Source organism: Pantherophis guttatus, chromosome 4 (genome assembly GCF_059756535.1).
Source record: "Pantherophis guttatus breed Tessera chromosome 4, ASM5975653v1, whole genome shotgun sequence".
Taxonomy (NCBI): domain Eukaryota; kingdom Metazoa; phylum Chordata; class Lepidosauria; order Squamata; family Colubridae; genus Pantherophis; species Pantherophis guttatus.
In genome coordinates this window covers 18043352-18066884 of record NC_142066.1, presented here as the reverse complement: position 1 = coordinate 18066884, position 23533 = coordinate 18043352, and the positions used below count along the sequence as shown (strand labels likewise).

Here is a 23533-nt window from a genome sequence, read left to right as displayed (position 1 = left end):
AGGACTTAACATGTACAGATTTGTTATGAAAAGTAATGTCACTGTGGTGGTAGTTCACGGTGAAAGTGGTAACATGATAACTCTAAGGTTTCTTTCCAGTAAATTGAAAGACAATGATTTACCACTATGGACAAAAGGGAAAGTCTGGATTATGACAATCCAGATGGATTTCACGTCAAATCCCTTTCACCGAAATAAGGATCTGGTTTTCCTTCATGGTGCTTTATCTTTTTCAATTCACTCAGAGAAGATATTGGGATTCCACCAATTTGTTCAGATGAGACACCCTAACTTGGAAAAAGAAGACACTTTTATCAAGCTCTTCTGGGAAAATGCTTTTGAATGTTCCTTCCACCCCTCTGTAATGAAAAAGGCAAATGGGGCCACTTGTACTGGAAAGGAGAAACTGGAGGTTCTTCCTACATCTGTCTTTGAAATGGACATGAGTGGCCACAGCTACAGTGTCTACAATGCTATCTATGTGGTGGCACATGCTTTGCATGACTTCTATTCATCTATAATGAAATACAGAGAAGGGAGGCAAATCAAGGGGAAACTTTTGAATCAACATTTATGTAAGGTAAAATCCCCCAAAAGACAAATTACTGATGTCTCACTCTATCTTCCTACTAGATTTCAGAAAAAAAAAAAGAAAAAAAAAAGAGAAACATTCTTCCAAGGATTCATTTGTCCAATTTAGGTGAAACTGAGAAGTTTTGGTAAATATAAAGTTAGCTATTTACTTTTTAACAGTCTAAGACCAAGTAAATGTAAAATATAGTATGCCAATGATATATCCATATGTAACAAAAAAGTTTCTATAAGCTAAATAGCAATAGCACTTAGACTCATATAGTCTTTCACAGTTCTCAAAACATACTCAAAATTCAATACTAGAAACTTTATTAACATATATTGAGGTCCTCATCATTACAAATTTAACATTTTAAGCCTTCTGCAACATTCACCCCCTTATATTCTTTTATGTTGTCCTCAATATAAACTTGTTTCTCAATTATTTTTTTCAAAAATCTGCTAGAAATAATTAGTCCGATTTAAATTTCTGAATAGTCAGATCTAGTATTTTATTTTATTTCTTCTGTTTCATTCTGATGCTATGAAGATTCTCTATTCATAGTTACAATCAGTAATGTAATTTATTATTGCAGTTATTATTATCTTTCATGTTTTACAAACCTTGAAAGGATTTCTTGTCTATATACTATAAAGGGGAAAAAGAGTGCTGTTGTACATCCATATATATATCTCTGTTTGGCTTATTTTTTAATTTAGCTCAACTACATGATCAGAAGAATTTCATTTAATAATAGTGCCGGGCAAAAAATTGGGTTCAATGAAAATGGAGAATTGGAGACTGGATTTGATATTATCAATTGGATCACATTTGAAAATTTGTCTTTTAAGAAAGTCCAAGTTGGAGGCATAGACCTCAAGGACTCCAGTGAAAATATGGTCACCATTTATGAAGACGATATTGTGTGGCCAAGCAGGTTTAACCAGGTATGGACCAGTCACATTGTGTTCAGTCCAGATTTCACTACTTCTAAAGCTCACTAAGAGCCAAACTATTCCATAGCAATGAACCTCGGAAACAGAATTATATTCTCTCCCTGAAGCCTCTCCAGCCTGGCTGTTTGTTTATCCGTGTCAGTAGCATCACAGTTAAAGTAAGATGAAACATTCAAAAATATAAAATGCAGGATTAAAATATGTACAAATTAAACAGACCCAAGAAACTAGCAACATCGATTGTGTTCCATCATGCTGCCATGAGGTCCTGAAACATACACTGATAGGGGCACAAAGGGCAGACATACATATGTTTTGTTGTCTGAATGTCACCACAACCTGAAAGAGTAGAAGTAACTGGTGTTCACTCTTTGAAATTCTTCAAAGTCTTCCATTCACCTAAAGAAGCTTTTCCTGGATTTTACTCTCTGCTGAGCTGCTTATCGGCCACAGAGTGGGTCCTGTCTAGATATTATTTGAGTCTTTCTCTATATATGCTGCTGTTAAGATATCCGGGTGTCCCTTCGACAACAGCTGGCTAATCCTTTCAATCCAGAAGCATCCAAAGCACAGTGAAGTGCTGATTTCCACCAGTGACACTCTTTGTATCTAGTAATAATAATAATAATAATAATAATAATAATAATAATAATAATAATAACAACAACAACAACAACAACAACAACAACAACAACTTTATTGTCATTGTACATTTATACACAGTATACACATACAACGAAATTCACTTAACACCTAAAAATCAGATCCAACACTCATAACAATCCCCAAACAGACTCCCACCCACCACAATTCCCCACCCCTAAACCACCCAAACATCCACACAACAGGTAAAGTAATGCTCTCCAACAGCTCACTGATGGTGGCTTTAGTTCATTGGGGTTTTTTTTTTTTTGAATTTTTTTTATTTTTTAAACAAAACATAAACATAAAACAAATCTATCATCCATTACAATTACATACTGTGTGTCAGTCAGTTACAAATCTTTTGTGCTTCATCCCCGCATTCAAAATTTACTAATTATCTAATTTCTCATACTGTCAAACAAATTAGCATCCTCATTTATCCTTTATTTAACTATGGCTTTATCACTTCATAATAATTATTTCCAAATATTATATTTATAACATTCATATCATATTTCTTATTTCATTTCCATGTTTTATTATCTAGCCATTGATAAAATAAATCCCATATCTTATAATATTGTTTATCTTCTTGTTCTCTAATTTCAAATGTCAATTTACTCATTTCAGCACATTCCATGATTTTCTTAATAATTTCATCTTGCGTTGGTATTTTCTCATTTTTTTCATTTTTTAGCAAACACAATTCTAGCAGCTGTTAAAACATTCACAATCAAATATCTCAATTCTCTATTGTAAATTTCTGGAACAATCCCTAATAAAAAAATCTCTGGCTTAAAGTCTATAAGTTTTTTTGTCATTTTTTCCAACCATGTGTGGATTTTAGTCCAGTATCTTTTAGCTTCTACACATGTCCACCACATATGGTAATATGAGCCCAGTATCTGATGACATTAACCAGCATTTCTCAAATTTATTCTTGAACATTCTCGCTATTCTTGTCAGGGGTAAATGCCACCTGTAAAACATCTTATACAAATTCTCCTTAAACGCTGTTGACATTGTCATTTTATAATTTTGCATCCACAATTTTTGCCATTTCTCTAAATCGATTCCATAACCAATTTTTCCCCCCATTCAATCATTGTTTCTTTAACTTGTTCTTCCAATTTTACCTCTAATAAATAACCATACAATTTTTTAATTACAGTAGTCATCAGAACCTGTTAAAATTTTATCTAACTTAGCAAGTTATTGTAAAAGCCCTCTGTCTTAGAATCTTTATCATATCTAAAATGTATTTGCATATATGAAAACCAGTCCATCTTTATCTCCTGTTATTCTAATTCTTGCTTCGATTTAAGTTCACCTTTTCATTCAATAATTTACTATATCTAACAATTTGTTCCTTTCTAAATGTTATTGAATATGAGAATGCTTCAATAGTAGATAACCAGATTGGAATTTTTAAATAATGTTGTCTTTTAATCTTCTCCCAATTTGATAGCAAAGACTCTTGTAAAACGTGTCTTCTAAAATACCCCTGTGTTTTTGTGCTCTTGTACCATAAAAAAGCATGCCAGCCCAACAACAGCTCATGTCCTTCTAAAGTCAACAATCTAGTATTTCTTAACATTATCCATTCTTTGATCCACTTAAAATTAGTTGCTTGATAATATAGTTCCCAATCCGGCAATCCAAAACCTCCTCTTATTCTAGCATCTTGCAGCAATTTTAATTTTATCCTCGCCTTTTTACCCTGCCAAATATATTTTAACACTATTTTATTCAGGTCTTCAAAATAATCTTTTCCCAACCTAATTGGAATTGTCTGGAACAAATATAAAATTCTAGGCAATATATTCATCTTAATGGTTGATATCCTCCCTATCAATGATAATTGCAAATTCTCCAAATCTGTCACTATCTGTTGTTTAAATTTATTGTAATTATTCTCCTTAAGTGTACTGCATCTTGCTGACAAATATATCCCCAAGTACTTAACCTTGTTTGTGAGCTGCATCTTTGATATGTCCGCCAATTCTTCTTTTTGTTTTTTTAATATATTTTTTGTCAAAATCTTCATTTTATCTTTATTTATTTTCAAACCTGCTATCTTTCCAAATTCTCCTATTTTGTCTATCAATTTATTTATTGATTCAAATGGATCTTTCAGAATAAACACCAGGTCATCAGCGAACGCTTGCAATTTATATTCTTCATTTTGAATTTTCATTCCTTTTATTTCTTTTTCATCTCTAATATTTCTGTTTAATACTTCTAACGTTAACACGAACAAAAGTGGTGACAGTGGACAGCCTTGTCTCATTCCTTTTTGTATTTCAATAGATTCAGTTGATTCTCCATTTATCATTACTTTTGCTGTTTGTTTATGATATATGGCTTCTATGGCTTGAATAAATTTCCTCCCAAAGCCCATCTGTTTAAGCTGTAGTAGCATAAATCGCCAATTCACATTGTCAAAGGCTTTCTGTGCATCTAAAAACATCAAAGCCATTTGCTTTTCAGGGTGTGCCTCATAGTATTCCAAAGTGTGCAGAATTATTCTCAAATTGTCTCTGATCTGCCTTTTTGGCAGAAATCCATTTTGATCTGGATGTATAAAATTATTTAAATATCTTTTAAGTCTTTCTGCCAATATTGTAGCGAAGATTTTATAATCTGAATTTAGCAGGGATATAGGCCTGTAGTTCTTGACTTGTTGTAGGTCAGCATCCTCCTTTGGGACAATGTAATATATGCTTCCAACCATGATTTGGGTATTTCCATCTTTAACATTACTTCATTCATAACTTCTAACAATGGAAGACTTAATGATTCCTGTAAAGTCTTATAGTATTCCGCTGGCAGTCTGTCCAGGCCTGGCACCTTTCTAATCCTTTGTTTTTTAAGTGCTTCAGTCAATTCCATCATCGTTATGTTTCCTTCTAACATCATCTCAGTATCTTTGGAAATCTGGGGTAGGTTCGCTTTATGTAAGTATTGTTTAACACTTTCCTCCTCTATGTTTTCTTTTTCATATATTTTTTTAATAATAATCTTGTACAATATTTTTCTTCTCTTCATTCCCAAATCTAATTTGTCCTTGTTCATCTACTAATTGTATTGTTTCCCTTGAGTCTCTCTCTTTTTTCAATTTATATGCTAGCCATCTACCTGGTTTATTGGCATCCTCAAAGTAGTTCTGTTTAGCACTTCTAATTTTTTGTGCTAGATCTTATTTTTCCAGCAATCCCATTTTATGTTTAGTTGTGTCCATTTTCATTTTAATATCTTTTTTTTGGTGGGAATTTCTGTAATTCATTTTCAAGTTCCTTATAATCATCCTCTAATGTTTTATAAGCTTGCCTTTTCTTAATATTTGTTTTCCTTGTATAGTCGATTATCAGGCCTTTAGCATAAGCTTTCATAGTATCCCACAGGTTTTGCATTGATGTATCCTCTTTTCTATTTTCTTTGGGGGGGAAAAAAGCAAATTCTTTCTCCATTTTCTGTACAAAATCCTTTTCTTTTAATACTGTAGTATTTAAAGTCCATCTAGACCTTCTCCTTTCTCCTTTCCATCTCACTGTCATTCGATTATGGTTTGCCCAGATATTAGCTTCTATATCAATTTCTTCTTCATTAGAAATCAATTCCATTGTCATCCATATCATATCTATTCTAGACCATGATAAATGTCTGTTAGAGGAAAAAGTATATTATCCCTTATTTGCATTTCTTTCTCTCCATACATCTTTTAAATTTATTTCCTCTGTTATCTTAAAAAAAGATTTCGGCAGAGTTCTACTTTGTTTTGTTGCCTTCTGTATATTATAGTCCATTTTCCCATCTACTATGCCATTAAAATCTCCCATCATGCAAATATTTTCAGAATCCAATTCAGTTAATTTCACATGTAATTTTCTATAGAAATCTTCTTGATTGTCATTTGGAGCATATATTGCTATTAAGAGTATTTTCCTGTTATTATCTATCATTTCCACCATCAAAATTCTTCCTCTTCATCTGCGTAATTTTTTCCCGCTGATATTGTATCTCTAATATATAAAACCACTCCTCTTTTCTTACATTGTGGCAATGAAGCAAATAATTTCCCTAATTTTGGCTGTGTCAACATTTGTTCATGTTGTTTTTTAATATGCACTTCTTGTAGACAAATTATATCCAAGTTTAATTTCTCTAATTTATGAAATACCTTTCTTCTTTTAGTTGCTATATTAAGTCCATTTATGTTCATTGTAATCAATTTTTTCTCTTCCATATTCATACTTTAAATGAAGGGTTTGTTGCTCTAGTAGATCTCAGTTCACATTGTTCTTTATATTCTACAATGCCCCCTACTGCGCCTTCTTCCTGTTCAATCATTGCTAAACATTCCTCTTGCAATTCGACCAATGACTCTTCCCTTCTTAACTCTACTACCTTCTCTCTAAAATATTCAGCATAAAATGTTTTGGCTTTATCAATTGAATCTATTTTGAATCTTTGCTATTGCCATGTAAACCTCAGGCCCTCTGGTATCAGCCATCTATAATTCACTCCTTTCTGGAGCAATATTTTCGTCAGGAATTGATATTCTCTTCTCATCTCCCTCACTCTTCTCACAATTTGCTTCAGAACCACAATTTCCTTGCCCTTATATTTCAGCGTTTTCTCTTTTGTAGTCTGCAATATTTGCATTTTAATTGATTTCTTGGTGAATCTTATATGAACTTCTCTTGGTAGTTTATTTCTCATTGCATATCTTGTGTATACTCGAAATATCTCATCTATGCCATCCATCATCTTTTCTTTAGTGATTTCTAATGCTTCTGCTAAAATTTCTATCATTTTTTTTGGCCAAATTTTCTCCCTTTTCTTCTTCAATATTTTGAAATCTTAAATATAATTCTGATTTGTCCATCTCCCATCCTGTTCCACTCTTATCATATTCAACCTCATCTAATCTGCTATCCATATCTTTAATTTTTTGTCTCTTTGTTCTTCCTTTTCTTCAATTCTTTGAAGTCTGTCCTTGTATTTCTTCATCATTTGTTGTATGTTCTCCATTTTTTCATCTGTTTTTCCTATTCTTTGTTCAATCTTTTCTGCTCTCTGTTCAATGCTCACTATTTTTGATTGTATGTCTTGTATTCCTTGCAAAATCATTTGCATTGACACATCCTTCTCCTTCTCACGTTCCCTCTCCTTTTCCTATTGTAACATCGTCTGTATCAATCTTTGTCCTCCCAATGGTGAAAAAGAGGGAGTCGATGCAGAAGAACTAATAGCTGCTGCCTTTTTACTGATGACTATGAAATGCTTGCAAATTATTCAAACAGGAAAATATCTTCAGGTTCTTCTATACCTTAATCCGTTTTTATAGAGGACAGATATTATCCCAAATAACCATAAGCAAAAGGGAGATCCAAATAAAACAAAATCTTCAGGCTCTTGTGTGCCCTAATCCAATTGAGTAGAAAAACAAGAACCAAATTAGCAATCTCCAATCAAAAAGTAAAAAACAAAACAAAAAGTAATTTCTTCAGGCTCTTGTATGCCTTAATCCAATTAAATGAAGGAGTATTGAACACATTAAATAATCTCCCATCAAAAGGGGAAGAGAGAGAAAAAGAAGAGAAAACATGAGAAAAAAAAGAAGAAAGAAGAAGAAAAATATACAGTATATAAAAATTTTTAAAATATTAAAAGTCTTCTAAAAGCAAACACAATCCAATTGGAAATAATTAAAAGAGGGAGAAGTGGAATAATAGAAAAATAATACCCAAAAAAAGAAAGTTAAAAAAATCTTTCTATCTAAAAGAAAGGTCCACAACTGTATAGTATCCAAAAGTTCTTTTATAAGTCTCACCGAGTTTTACAGCTCTCTTTCCAGAGTCACTGCACTCTTCTTCTTTTAAGTCTCAGCTGCCTGTCAATAATAGTTTCCCAGAAGAGCACCTGAATAAACAATCCTGTAAACAGTCTTTGATGCTCTTCTGACTATCTTATCTATAAATTGACTCAGAATCCTTGAAATGTAACACAGTTGCTACTTTCTTTTACCAATAAAAAAAGATAGTTTTTCAGTCCACTAGATGGCAGTGTTTCTTGTTCCTTCCACTCTCCCTCTATGTCCAATAGACAGTAAAAGAAAATAAAAAAATAAAATGTACAGAAAAAGAAAAATAACAAGACTAATCCCCAATAATATAAAACTAAAAAGGCACTAAAAATTTGATAATTAAGCAGATAAAAAGGAACTATCCAATCTAATCCAGTCCAGTCAAATTTAAAGAATAAAACTCCATAATCATCCACAGATAAAAATAAAATGCAATGTAGGAAAAACTAACTGAGATTCAGGCTCAATTTCTCCACTTAACTTCTTCTATCTTCAATTTTGATTATCTTTTCATCCCAGGATGTTCTTAAAATCTATTTCAAAAGTCTCTAACCAAGCTGACACACCTTCACTCATTCTCTTCCCTTCCGGAGCTGTCCCAACTTCAGCAGCTTAATGGCTGCCTCTTCACCGCCAGAAAAGAGGGCTTCTCCTGGATCTACCAAGGACTTTACATTGTCCCTGGGATCAAAAGGATGTGCATTCCTCTATCAGTGTCTCTATGGGACAGTGAGGTCCAAACTGGATCGTCCAGCAGTGGAGATATCGACGGCGATCTCAGAGCACTGAAATCTTCTGTCGTATCGTCGCGACATCAACTCAGCCCCCCCCCCTTTTAGGTCATTGTTGAGTGCAATTATAGCTCTGAGAGAAAAACTATTCAGAAAACGTGTGGTTCGAGTTTTAATTTTTCTGTATCTTCTGCCAGAAGGCAACAGTCCAAAAAGATTGTAAGCAGGATGGGATGAGTCTCTGAGAATGTTATGCAACTTTTTCAAACAGCGAGATTCGAAGATGTCGTCCAGGGCTGGTAGCTGGAGTCCGATGATATTCTGGGCAGTTTCAGCCTACCTGATAGACTTAGAAAGTCATTCACTGGTGTTCCCTAGGATACCTTCTAGGGTAGAAGGTGGGTAAATGGAGAGAAATGGAGTAGGCCACAAGGAAAGTTCACACCTTGCATGTAAATTCTATGTGAAAACTTTGCCTTACAGATGTTCAAAAGCAAAGAAAGGCAAGCAACATTTGTAAATCAATGCCTCTGTAAAATGGTCTTTTTATTAGCAACAAATTAAGTATTGTGCTCTATGAGCTCGCACTGAGGCAAAAAGCTGTTCAAATCTTTTCCACCCAAAACCAGACTTTGCTGTCACATTATTACATTATTATATCAAAAGAAAAATATGATGGAAAGACATTTCTGAAAATACTGAAAGAAACGGAGATGCCACATTTCCAAAGATAAACTTTTTTTTAATTATTTATTTATGGACAGACCCGGCCACTTTCTCTATGTAATGGGAAGTGCGATTCAGGCTACAGTAAGATTAAGATAGAAGGAAAACTATTTTGCTGCTATGACTGTCTTCAATGTCCAGAAGGGAAGATTTCTAACAGGGAAGGTAAGAGATATTTTATATATCTACCTCACCAAATGAATCTGGTTGTCAAATATACCATGGGGAATTTTCTGTTTTCTGCCAACTCTTTCACTTGGCAGATTAGACTAGAAAATGGGGATAAGTAATTGAATAGCAAGAATGTTCATTATTGGTAGCAAGAAGTGAATTTATGCAAATACTAGCTGAATATCTGTGCTTCGCTACAAAACTATGTGATCTGGCTTGACGAATTGACTCTACTTGAAAATTAATGCGTAGTTACAATCAGCCTCTCCTCTCCCTTTCTTTCCCTCAGCCTTGCCCCACAGAAGTCTTCCCTATTCTATCCCCTTCTCTCCTTCATGATTGTTAGACAGAGGCCTCTCCTCTCCTCTCCCCTTGTCTCCCTCAGCCTTGCCCCACAGAAGCCTCTCCTATCCTATCTGCTGGTTGCTGCTGTGAAAGTAAAACAGAAATTGAAACTCCTCTCCTCTGCTTGTGTTTTGCATTTGGAACAGTTTTCTTTTCAGGTGGGGAGGGGGAGTAGGACTTCTTAGCATCAGAGTGTGTTGATCCTAATATAGGAAATACTAATGCTCTGGTGGTCATTTCAAAAAATCCTTTCTTAATGAGCACCTAGAAGCCAAGGGAAACATACGTGGCAAATATCAAGTTTGTAGGCTTTACGGTTCTGGAGATTTCGTGATTACGGCATGAGTAGTTTTCGCTTTTATATATATATAGATAAGTTGATGGCAACTAACTTCATGTACTACATATATTTTTCCAGAACTTAATTGGCAGTCCTCACTTTGAACAATTGTACAGTCAGTTTTTATTCTTTCAATGCAACTTCAACATCAATATTTTTATTCATAGACATGGATGAATGTTTTCAATGTCCAGAAGATCAGCATCCCAATGAGGAGCAGGTTTTGTGTCTCCCCAAAGTTACAACATTCTTGAACTACAAAGAAACCTTGGGAACAGTTATGGCTACTTCTTCTCTTTTCTTCTCTTTAATCACAGTTGGAGTCCTTTGGATTTTTATTAAGCATCAGGACACTCCCATTGTCAGAGCTAACAACCGAAACCTCACATATGTACTCCTTGTTGCTCTCCTGTTATCATTTCTTTGTACTTTGCTATTCATTGGGAAACCTCACAAGGTGACATGTCTCCTTCGTCAAACTTCCTTTTGCATCATCTTCTCAGTGGCCATTTCTTGTGTTTTGGCCAAAACCATCATCGTAGTTCTAGCTTTCATGGCTACCAAGCCAGGGTCCAAGATGACCAAATGGTTGGGGAAAAGACTTGGCACATTTCTAGTATCCTGCTGCTCCTTTATTCAAATTAAAATTTGTATTATATGGCTGATCATCTCCCCCCCATTCCCAGATGCTGACATAAAGTCAATAGCAGAAGAAATCATTTTGGAGTGTAACGAAGGATCTGCCTTCATGTTCTACTGTGTCTTGGGTTATATGGGCTTCCTTGCCATTGTCAGCTTCACACTGGCCTTCCTAGCAAGGAAATTGCCTGATGCTTTCAATGAAGCCAAGTTTATCACCTTCAGCATGTTGGTCTTCTGCTGTGTTTGGTTGTCCTTTGTTCCAGCATACCTGAGTTCAAAGGGAAAATATATGGTTGCTGTGGAAATCTTCTCCATTATAGCTTCCAGTGCTGGATTACTGCTTTGCATCTTTTCTCCCAAATTGTACATTATTATGCTGAGGCCCGATTTGAACAAAAAAGATCAGCTCAAAAGAGAAAAGAACAGAGTACCATAAATTTAATTTCTGTTTCCTATTTTGCATCAGGTATCAGGAAGTTAAAACCTGTTGTGTCTAGGACCAGGGTAGAAACTAGGATATTGTGAGTTCTACTCCTGCCTCATACATGTTCTATTGTGGAGAAAAATAGAAGGAGGGAGAAGTATTAGATATTTTTGCTGCCTTGAATTAGTTATAAAAATGAATAATGGCAGGAGAAAGAAAAATCTTTTTTTAAAAAAAAAATCCCTCTACAGAACCCTTTAAATGATATATGGATCATAAGTCCAGAACAACTAAATTTATAAGATACTAGACTAGAAACCAGTAGACTGAGGCCTTAGGCATGTATATATATAGAGATATTTATGGATAGATGAGAGAGGGAGAGAGAGAGAAATGAACATGGAGATAGACAGAGAAATATATGGATTTATATGGATATATATAATACATAGATATAGATATTTACAGTAACATTAACCATCAGGTAAATCTTTAAAAAAACACACCATAAAATTCTAATAATAAAATGCTCTGTTCTAAACTCTAGTTTTCACCCAGAAGGGAAATGGTGTTCATACTTGGGGGGGATGATGTTCCACAGGAGTGCATTATGATAGAGAAGACTGTCCTCCAAACCCCCAATTGATGGAATTCCTTTGGAAACCGGAACTTCACAGAACTTCTCCCTCAAAGCCTACACTATGAGGAAATGCAGGCTTGGAAATAACCAGGCCTTCAGTCATGGGTGGTTTAATTTTAGTTTTAGCTGTGATTACTCTGAAATAATTTTACAAAGCACTCTGTTCTTGGTTGCAATCCCATGATTTTTGTTGTTCTGTTTAATGCACAAGCCCAGAAGCCATGCATATTCATACAACCTCAATTTGTTCACACCTGTGACAGACTGGTATTGATTGTCAAGAAGAATGCCATTTTTTAAAAAAATTGATTTATATCCTTCTCCGGAGACTCAGGGCAGCTTACAATGCGTTAAGTAATAGCCTTCATACTTTTGTATATTTATACAAAGTCAGCTTATTGCCCCCACAAACTGGGTCCTCATTTAACCTACCTTAGAAAGGATGGAAGGCTGAGTCAACCTTGAGCCTGGTGAGATTCGAACTTACAGTAATTGCAGACAGCTGGTGTTAATCACAATGCTTTTAGTCTGCTGAGCAACCAGGCTTGGTGGCTCAGCAGAATTTCTCAGAATTCTATGTAAAGCACTAAGAGCAAGATATTTTATTTATTTATTTATTTTCATCAAGCATGTATTAGATAATAGATACAAGTATAAACATGATTATGACTAATCATTGAGATTCGGAGTTGCCAATTGTTCAACCATTCAGTCCCATAATCAGGGTCGCTTTGTAGGGCAGCAGTATTGTCCGTGGTGTTGAATAGTTTTACATCATCAATGAAGAGCATGCAGCTGCTTATAATATGATTACAAAGGTCATTTATGTAAAGCAGAAAGAGTGTGAGTCCTAAAATGCTGCTTGGGGGCCACTGCTTTTAAGTGGTGCAGGGTTTGATAGGGCGCTCCCTATTTTGACTACTTGTTGCCTGTTTGACAGGAACGCGTCTATCCACTGGTACAAGGGTCTGAAATGTGGTAAGAGCTTAGTTTGTGGTGTACCACTGAATCGAAGGCATTGCAGAAATCTATGTAAATTGCATCTATTGCTTTACCCTGCTCAAGTTGTGTGGTCCAACTGTTTCTGCAGTGTAGGAGTTGCAGATTACAGGACAAATTTTTCCTGAAAGCAAGCTTGTTAGAGACTAGGTTCATTGCCTCTCAGAGGAGGGTAATGGATTGGTTTATGATTGATTCCATGACTTTGCAGGTGACGCAACACATTGAGATTGGTCTGTAATTTTCAACTTGGCTGGGGTCTCCCTGTTTGAAGATAGGAATGATTGTGGCCAATGACCATAGGTCTTGGCAAGGAAAATGGTTCTGAAAGATACCTGATAGATTGTGCTTAGAGGTTCGGCTATGGAAGTGGAAAGTTTTTTCAAGAAGTAGGGACATAATCCATCATAATTTCATGATCCTTTGTTTATTGTTTATTTGACCATTGATTTACAATCCTATACCCATTAATTTCTCAACATGGGGCTGGAATATTTGAATCATTGCCTCTTCAGGTTTAACATCTGCCCATCCTACAGTATCAAATCTGGTAGAAGAGATATGTGGGTCTGTTTTGCTAAGGAATTACAAGTCTTTTCTGCCATAGCATCTATCATGTAGGACCTCCCCACCCCCAGTTGAGATTGTTCCCATTTTTCTTATCTTACCCCATCTTTCCTTCTATTACCTTCTCCTATTAGTATCTTTTGATTTATCACTTTGTTCTTTGCATCTTATGATTTATGATTGTATCTTATGATTTATGATTATGATTTATCACATTGTTGTTTGTATATACACTAAATGCTTATGTACTCTACACTGAGAGTTTATGTTTGTATGTACATTGTATATTTACTGTATGTTTGTAGTTTGTATGTACATTGAGAGCTTATGCACCAGAGACAAATTCCAATCACACTTGGCCAATAAAAAATTCTGTTCTGTTCTGTTCTTTGCCAATTTTGTGGAATCTTTTATCAACAGACCTGGGAGGTCACAAAAGAGAGGCAATTGGATCAGGTGGCTCCATTATTCATTTGATGCCCCCTCATAGCCTTTCATAATATTATTTTTTTTACTTCTTGATATTTTTTAAAGTTGTTTTTATGACACCCACATGATGTGGTATAAGGTAAAGGTTCCCCTCACACATGTGTTAGTTGTTCCCAACTCTAGGGGGCGGTGCTCATCTCCGTTTCAAAACTGAAGATGTCTCTGTGGTCATGTGGCTGGCATGACTAAATGCCAAAGGTGCATGGAACATTGTTACCTTCCCACCAAATGTGGTCACTATTTTTCTACTTGCATTTTTTACGTGCTTTCGAACTGCCTGGTTTTCAAAAGCTGGGACAAGTAACAGGAACTAATCCCGTATGTGGGGTATATGATGTGTGGCCATATAAATGTGATAAATCAAAATCTGACTTCATGAAAGCGATGGGGCACTCCCATGTGACACCCCTCCTACGTGAGCTGCACTGGCTCCCAGTGGTCTTCCGGGTGCGCTTCAAGGTGTTGGTTACCACATTTAAAGCGCTCCATGGATTAGGGCCTGGGTACTTACGGATCCGCCTTCTGCCACCAATAGCCTCCCACTGGCCAGTACGCTCCCACAGAGAGGGACTCCTCAGGGTGCCTTCAGCCAGACAATGTTGGCTGGTGACCCCCAGGGGAGGGCCTTCTCTGTGGCAGCACCTGTCCTCTGGAACAACCTTCCCCCAGAGATACGTAGGATCCCAGATCTCCGTGCTTTTCACTGTGCCCTTAAAACTTTTTTATTTCATCAAGCTGGGCTGGCTTAAACCCCCCCCTTTATTGAAGCCAATAAAATCAGACTTGAAGTCACCAACATCCTCTGCTCCAGCAATCCACCCAGAAACAACTTATACTGAAAGGACCAAAAAGCACTCACCAACTTGAGGAAAGACAATAACATAATCATTCTCCCAGCAGACAAAGGCAATGCCACAGTGGTGATGAACACATCTGACTACCAAGCCAAACTATCCAACCTACTCCAAGACCCCGCTTACAAACCTCTAAACACAGACCCCACCACCTACCTGGAAAAAACCACCAAATCCAAAAGAAAAGCCTCTCCCATCAGTGAAGAGATCCAGCAAAGACTCATCCCCAGAGAGAAATCATCCAGATGCCCCAAGCTCTATGGTCTCCCCAAGATATACAAAGAAGGAACACCACTCAGACTCATAGTCAGCTCCATAGGCTCACCTCTACAGAATCTTGCCAAATTTCTTGCCAACAACTTCAGCCCGATGCAGAATCCATCAACTCATACATACAAAACTCATTCCACTTCATAGAAACAATAAAGAAACAAAACCTACAACCCAGTGACCTACTTGTGAGCTTCGATGTCATATCCCTCTTCACCCAAGTACCTATTAAAGAAGCCTTGACAGCAATCCAAAACAAATACAACCCCCCTAAACACATCCTAGATCTGACCAACCGCTGCCTAACCAACACATACTTCATCCACAATGGACAAAGATACAAACAGATAGAAGGAGCACTTATGGGATGACCCCTCTCACCCGTCATCGCAAACCTGTACATGGAACACTTTGAAACCAATGCCTTAGATAAATCTGAACACAAACCCAAACTCTGGCTGAGATATGTAGATGACAGTTTCGTAATTTGGCCACACGGGAAAGAAAAACTGGACAACTTCCTCACACATCTCAACAGCTTACACCCCAAAATACAATTTACTATGGAAACAGAAGCTAACAACAAACTTCCCTTTCTGGACATCCTAATCTACAAAAAACCTAATGGCTCCCTAGGACAGACCATCTACACAAAAAAAAACACACACCAACCGCTACTTAAATGCACAATCACATCACCACCCTGCACAGATCAACTCCGCAGCCAAGACTCTCATCTCCAGAACCAAACGCCTAGCCGACAAAGACCACCTGAAAACTGAATTACACACTCTCACAAACGTATTAATATCTAATGGATTCCAAAGAAACACTATCACCAACCTAATCCAAAGGGAGACCCCTCCCAAGAACCAAGACACAGAACAGGACAACGACATCGTCCTCCTCCCTTACATCAAAGGCACCACAGATAAAATCAACAAAATTCTCCAAAAACACAATATCAAGACAGCCTTCTGCACTGACCAAAAAATAGCCAACATCTTAAGAAACCCCAAAGACAAGATCCAGCTAGAAAACAAAGGAGTCTATGAAATACCATGCAAAATCTGTCCAGCCACATACATTGAACAAACTAATAGGAGAATAAATGCACGCATTGCAGAACACAAGAATGCAGTCAGAAAAGAAGAAAAAACTTCCTCTCTTTTCCAGCACCTTAAAGCTACAAGACATGAAATTGATTTTGAAGGAACCAAATTAATCTCCAAAACTGAACACCTCAACAAGAGAATAATTATGGAAGCCATTGAAATAGAAAAACGCCGCCATAACATGAATAAACATGACGATATCTCCCGCCTACCAGACATCTGCAAACTAGCCCTTGTCAACAAACGAGTCCCAGCACCCATAGACAGAAAAATCTACACCCCAGAAGCCAGACACACACACCCCGAGACCTCCAACCAAATGACATTCCAGCCAGCCACAAAGATGAAGCCCTGCCACCTGGTGGAGAAAAACCGACCATACACCCAAAGCCAAGCCAATAGACACAGACTGCGACTCCCAACCAATCAGAATGAAGAGGTGGGACCATCCCAGCAAAGCAGACTACCAGCACCAGATTTGAAATAGTAACAAAAGTTGCTGCAGAAGACCCCTTGCATAAGCCTGATGATGGCAGATGAGATTCTGCCGAAATGTTGCCAAAGTGCTCTCAATCTTACACGGGAGAAGACCCGAATACACCAAGACTTGCATACCTGTACCAGTGAAAATCAACAAATATACATACATACATACATACATACATACATACATACATACATACATACATATATATATATATATATATATATATATATATATGCATATTGTTTCTAGCCAGGTTTTACCTACGTAAAATAAATTGTTCTACAGCCCTGGTTCTGTGAAATCTCAATCACAAGTTTCTAGGCTTTTTCAGACATAGATAAATCCTCAATCCTATTTCTATTTTGACCTTTACGGGGAGGAGACATGAGATGAGGGTGTGGCTAACCGATGAGGATTAATTAGTCTGAAATAGATCAATCTTAGTCTCCCTTTAATCTCCCAATAGAAAGCAAAATGCTGGTTTGATGTCTGAAAAAGCCTAGAAACTGGTGAATGGGATTTCACTGAGCTATGGCTGTATGCAGATCTTGATTTACGTAGGAAAAAACCCGGCTGAGAGAAAAATACCTGCATGCATGCATGCATACATACATACATACATACATACATACATACATACATACATATATATTCTTACTTTTTCATAGGTTATATGTGTGTTTTTCTTTTAGCCAGGTTTTTCCTACGTAGCCAAGATTTTTCTACAGCCCTAGCTCAGTGGAGTCACATCCACTCAATTCTGGGCTTTTTTTCTTCTGGCATATATATATACTAGCTGTACCCAGCCACACATTGCTGTGGCCCAGTCTGGTGCTTCCGTTGGGCTAAAAGAGCGAGGCTGAAGTTCCAAACTCTCCATGAACATTTGGTGGGCGTGGCCAACTCGACGTCACTCACTTTCATCAGTCATATGACAGCCCCCAAGCCATGCCTATGCAGCTGGTGATTAAGGCAGAGAACCGGTTACTAAAAAACAATGGGAACCACAAAATCCTCCCTCTCTGTCTCCCCCTCTCTCTTTGTATTTCTCTATGTCTCTCTCTCTCCCCGTCTGTATCTATGTCTCTCTCTCCCCCCCTCTGTATCTCTCTATGTGTCTCTCTCACACCATCTCTCTGTATCTCTGTCTCTCTCTCTTCTCTCTATATATCTCTCTGTATCTCTCTCTATTTCTCTCTTCCCCCCTTTATCTCTCTATGTCTCTCTCTCTCCCCCCTCTGTATCTCTCTATGTGTCTCTCTCTCCCCATCTCTCTGTATCTCTGTCTCTCTCTCTTCCCCCCTCTCTCTGTATCTCCCTCTGTCTCTCTCTTCCCCCCCTGTATCTCTCTATGTCTCTCTCTCTCCCCCTCTGTATCTCTCTATGTGTGTCTCTCTCCCCCTCTCTCTGTATCTCTCTATGTCTCTCTCTCTCCCACCCTCTCTCTCTGTATCTCTGTATGTGTTTCTCCCCCCCCCCATCCTCTATATTTGTCTATGTATCTCTCTCCCTCTCTCTCTGTTTATCTCTGTCTCTGGCCCGGCCTCTTCTGCATCCCCCGCCATCGCCCTTACCTTTTCAGGCCAGGCCTTCGCAGCTCTCCACACCATAGCATGTTATGTTAACAATATATTTGTTTCTATCTGCTACCTATCTTAAGAAAGAGCCCATTACTTTAATTTACAACTATTTATATTTTATAGAATTATGAATTTCTATATCTAAGTTTCTATTGCTATGTTTGTAGCACTATATTTTTCTTATCTGGTTTTGAGCTCTTTAAACCTTTCCAATCGAATCCAATCAATCTTTAATACAGGTAGTCTTTAATTTACAACCACAACTGAAACCAAGTGAGTTTTGCCCCATTTTCCCACTTTTTTTTTGTTGCCACATTTGTTAAGTGAATCACAGCAGTTGTTAAATTAGTAACCCTGTTGTTAAGTGAATCTGGTTTCTCCATTGACTATGCTTGTCAGAAGGTTGCAAAAAGTGATCACATGACCCAGGAACAGTGCAACCATCATAAATGTAAGTCAGTTGTCAAGCAGCTGAATGTAAATCACATAATCATGGGGATGCTGCAATGGTCATAAGCATGAAAAATGGTAATAAGTCACTTTTTTCAGTACTGTTGTAACTTTGAATGGTCAGTAAGTGAATTGTTGCAAGTCGAGGACTACCTGAGTCTTCTGTATCTGGACTGCTGATATTTTTTGTTGATATATTTTGGAATTATATCTAGTGAAAAATTTGTGATTTAATTTTCAAAATTCATGTGGTAAAATGTTGGTGTGTTGGTTTTATGTCCAGCAAGTGGCGCTGTTTTTCAATGTTTGTCAATGTCTTTCAATGTTTTCCAATGTTTTTCATGTTTTTCCTGTCACAGGTGTGACATGTATATAATATAGGTATATAGAAACATGCCTGTAGTTGAATGCAATGTTGTGTCAAAATTTGAAAGCAATCGGTGAAGAACTTTAGGAGATGTGCGGTTATGTACAAACGGACATTTAAATTTCTATTTATATAGATAGTGTGTGTGTGTGTGTGTGTACAGCATCATTTTTAAAATAATTATTTTACTATTATGTGGCATATGGCTGACATTTTTTTATTTTTTATTCTTGTTATGTAGATTGTAATTTATTTTACTTTTAATTTAACATATTGTTTCTTTCTTTTTAATATTTTGTGCATCCTCAACAGCTGTGAGACTATGATGGGATATCAAACAAACAAATAAGCAATCTGTAAGGCCATATTGTTTTAAAATGGAAGAACTTTTTTTCCTGTTTTCATACAAATGGGGAAAAGTTCTGTATTTCTTTTTAGTTTTCATTGCTGTCAGCAATTAAAGGCTGGTGTACAATTGTTTACATGCCATGGTTTCCTAGGTCTTGAATTCTGAATTTTTGATCTTTCAATTGTTATTATCAATTCCCACATCATTGTTTCAACTTCATCTCCTAGTGGGCAAGAACTTGTTGTGGAGACAAGTGCAAGTATAAATACTCTTAATGAGGCAGAGCTTGGGGAAACTTCAACTGGCTTACGATAAGACACTTTTACACATTATGATGATACTTGCAGCTTTGGTCTTTCTGCTTTTGCCTGAAATAATGTCCATGATTCCCAGTGCTAAATGTAGGACTAACGACCCTCTGCCTTTTCTTCACAAGCAATATCAGTCAGGAGATTTCATAATTGTGGGCATTTTCTCTCAGATCTACATCTACCGTAGAATGATAGACTTCAGGAGACATCCATCTAAGGAGCTTTTTAGCACCACTTTGTAAGATGTTTTACAGAGAGACATGAAAAGAGAAAGAAGAAAAGGATATAGAGCAGAGAGAGGAGAGAGGGAGGGAGAGAGGGAGAGTATGTAAGGTAGGAAAATATATAGATAGACAATAGCTTATAAATATTAGATGATGAATGGATGGATGGATAGATAGATGAATAGATAGATAGACAGACAGACAGACAGACAGACAGACAGACAGACAGACAGACAGAAATGGGTTAGATAAACATTACAAACTTTAAACTGAGTTGACCTATACCATCTATGATATTTTGGGAAGTATGTATTTTGACAATATATAATGCTTATTTTAGGGTCATAACTCCAATGTATCAGCACATCCTCGCTTTAGAGTTTGCCATCATGGAAATCAATAGAGATAGCTCTATTTTACCAAACCATACCTTGGGGTTCCATATCTATAATGCCTACTTTGATCCAAGTTGGACATACCGTGCCTCATTGGAGCTCTTCTTTACAAAGGGCCAATTCATACCTAACTATAGCTGTGATGCACAAAACAGACCAATAGCAGTCATTGGAGGTCATCTGGATGTCAGAAGTCATCTGACATCTATCTATACGTGGCTAATATCCTTTCCCTGTACAAGATGCCACAGGTATGTTGTTTCCTTGGAATTTAGAGGCAGGAGATAAAAATCTATATAATATTTTTTTCTGTAAAAATCTTCAAGGGAAAAAAATATTGTGATTGTAATAAAAACTTTACATTTTAGGAAATTTATCCTTCTAGAGACTACAAGTGAATTTTGGTGTGTTTTGGTTACACCACAGCACCTTAATTCGTCAGCTTTTTGATGTTTGAAGGGCTAGGTTTGGGGATATTTTTCAGCAAAATGAATATTCACCGAAGTGAGCAGAATCAAGATTCACCCAACCTAGTATTTGGGATTTTTTTAAAGGAGTTAGTATTGATTTTGTTTCAATTTCTCTCTGGCCTGCTAACATTCTCCTTGGAAATAAGCTAAAATTATCTTGAAATATTGCATCAATAGTATTGAAAAAAACTGGATAATATTTTTAACCAATTAAGTAATATATTGTAAATTAATATTTATCTTAATGATATTAAGTTGGAGTGTACAAATTGCATTACTTAAATATTTAAGTGATACAGTTTGTGCTCTCTGAACTAAACCTTGTGTCTTGAGATATGATATTGGAAATCCCAGACATGGAGTTTATTCTGTAAGTTTTTCTATGGTAACCTAACATGATATGATTCATCTCTGAATTGTGAACTGGTGTTCTAATGCAATTCTGAACCACTGACCTATTTTGCTGTTGCAGCTCAGCCTTGGAAGTAATGGCATAGCAATCTCCATGCACAGATGGAGATCTGCTGATTGAACTTACTTAATTAAGTCATGAGAAATGCTGAACATTCCTGCTCCATTAACTCATCTTGAATATGAACATGAAACTTACACAGAATCCGGCTTCAGTTTCTAATTTAGCAGACAAAATAGGGAGAGAATCTGATTGCACATCAACATTTTACTTTACACTCATTTTTCCCCCTTTTATTGTTTATCTCTTTGTTTCTATATATTGTATGGTTCTGCTCCTGAAATTAGCACAAAAGAACAAACTGCTTTTTACCAACAGATGTTGCCGAATATGGACAGTCAGTACAAGGGAATTTTTCAATTATTGCTATATTTCACGTGGACATGGGTTGGGATGTTGCTAGTAGACAACGAGAGTGGTGAAATGTTTCTGCGCAGGGTGCTTCCCATGGCCACCCAGAGTGGCATCTGCTTTGACTTCGTTGCAAGATTTCCCAAAACTATTCATTCAATTAACCTGAAAAAGATGATTGAAATAGGACTTAACATGTACAGATTTGTTATAAAAAGTAATGTCACTGTGGTGGTAGTTCACGGTGAAAGTGGGAACATGATAACTCTAAGGTTTCTTTCCAGTAAATTGAAAGACAATGATTTACCACTATGGACAAAAGGGAAAGTCTGGATTATGACAATCCAGATGGATTTCACGTCAAATCCCTTTCACCGAAATAAGGATCTGGTTTTCCTTCATGGTGCTTTATCTTTTTCAATTCACTCAGAGAAGGTACTGGGATTCCACCAATTTGTTCAGATGAGACACCCTAACTTGGAAAAAGAAGACACTTTTATCAAGCTCTTCTGGGAAAATGCCTTTGAATGTTCCTTCCACCCCTCTGTAATGAGAAAGGCAAATGGGGCCACTTGTACTGGAAAGGAGAAACTGGAGGTTCTTCCTACATCTGTCTTTGAAATGGAAATGACTGGCCATGGCTACAGTGTCTACAATGCTATCTACGTGGTGGCACATGCTTTGCATGACTCCTATTCATCTATAATGAAATCTAGAGAAGGGAGGCAAATCAAGGGGAAACTTTTGAATCAACATTTATGTAAGGTAAAATACCCCAAAAGACAAATCATGGATGTCTCATTCTATCTTCCTACTAGATTTCAAAAACAAAAAACAAAAAACAAAAAAAACAAACACATTCTTCCAATAATTCATTTCTCCAATTTAGGTGAAACTGAGAAGTTTTGGTAAATATGAAGTTAACTATTTACTTTTAACAGTCTAAGACCAAGTAAATATAAAATACAGTATACCAATGATATATCCATATGTAACAAAAACGTTTCTATAAGCTACATAGTGGTAACACTTAGACTCATATACTGTTTCACAGTGCTCAAAACATACTCAAAATTCAATTTCTTTTAGAAGAAAACCATCAGTTTTCTTCTAAAATGAGGGTTTTCATTTCAAAACTTTATTAACATATATTGAGGTCCTCATCATTACAAATTTAACATTTTTAAGCCTTCTGCAACATTCACCCCCTTATATTCTTCTATGTTGTCCTCAATATAAACTTGTTTCTCAATTATTTTTTACAAAAATCTGCTAGAAATAATTAGTCTGATTTAAATTTCTGAATAGTCAGATCTAGTATTTTATTTTATTTCTTCTGATGCTATGAAGATTTTCTATTCATAGTTACAATCAGTAATGTAATTTATTATTACAGTTATTATTATCTTTCATGTTTTACAAACCTTGAAAGGATTTCTTGTCTATATACTTTTAAGGGGAAAAAGAGTGCTGTTGTATATCTATCTATCTATCTATCTATCTATCTATCTATCTATCTATCTATCTATCTAAAATCTCGGGTGTTTTCCCGCATCATTATAAATAAGTTGGTTAAAATATTTTAAATCCTGGTTAAAATCCCACCAGGATTTTAAATATTTTAACCAACTTATTTATAATGACGCGGGAAAACACCCGAGATTTTAATTTTTTGCATATGCACATCCGCGAAAACTTAAAACTTAAAACTGTTTGGCTT

General features: G+C 36.4%; 1 protein-coding gene across 1 annotated transcript; it reads left to right on the top strand.

Annotated features, from left to right (window-relative positions):
• Positions 1 to 10524: 10524 nt before the first annotated feature.
• Positions 10525 to 11435, top strand: LOC148113820 (vomeronasal type-2 receptor 26-like). The gene has a single exon (XM_087893416.1). It carries the CDS (start codon positions 10527 to 10529, stop codon positions 11433 to 11435), a length of 909 nt encoding a protein of 302 aa, XP_087749542.1. The 5' UTR covers positions 10525 to 10526.
• The last annotated feature ends 12098 nt before the right edge of the window (positions 11436 to 23533 follow it).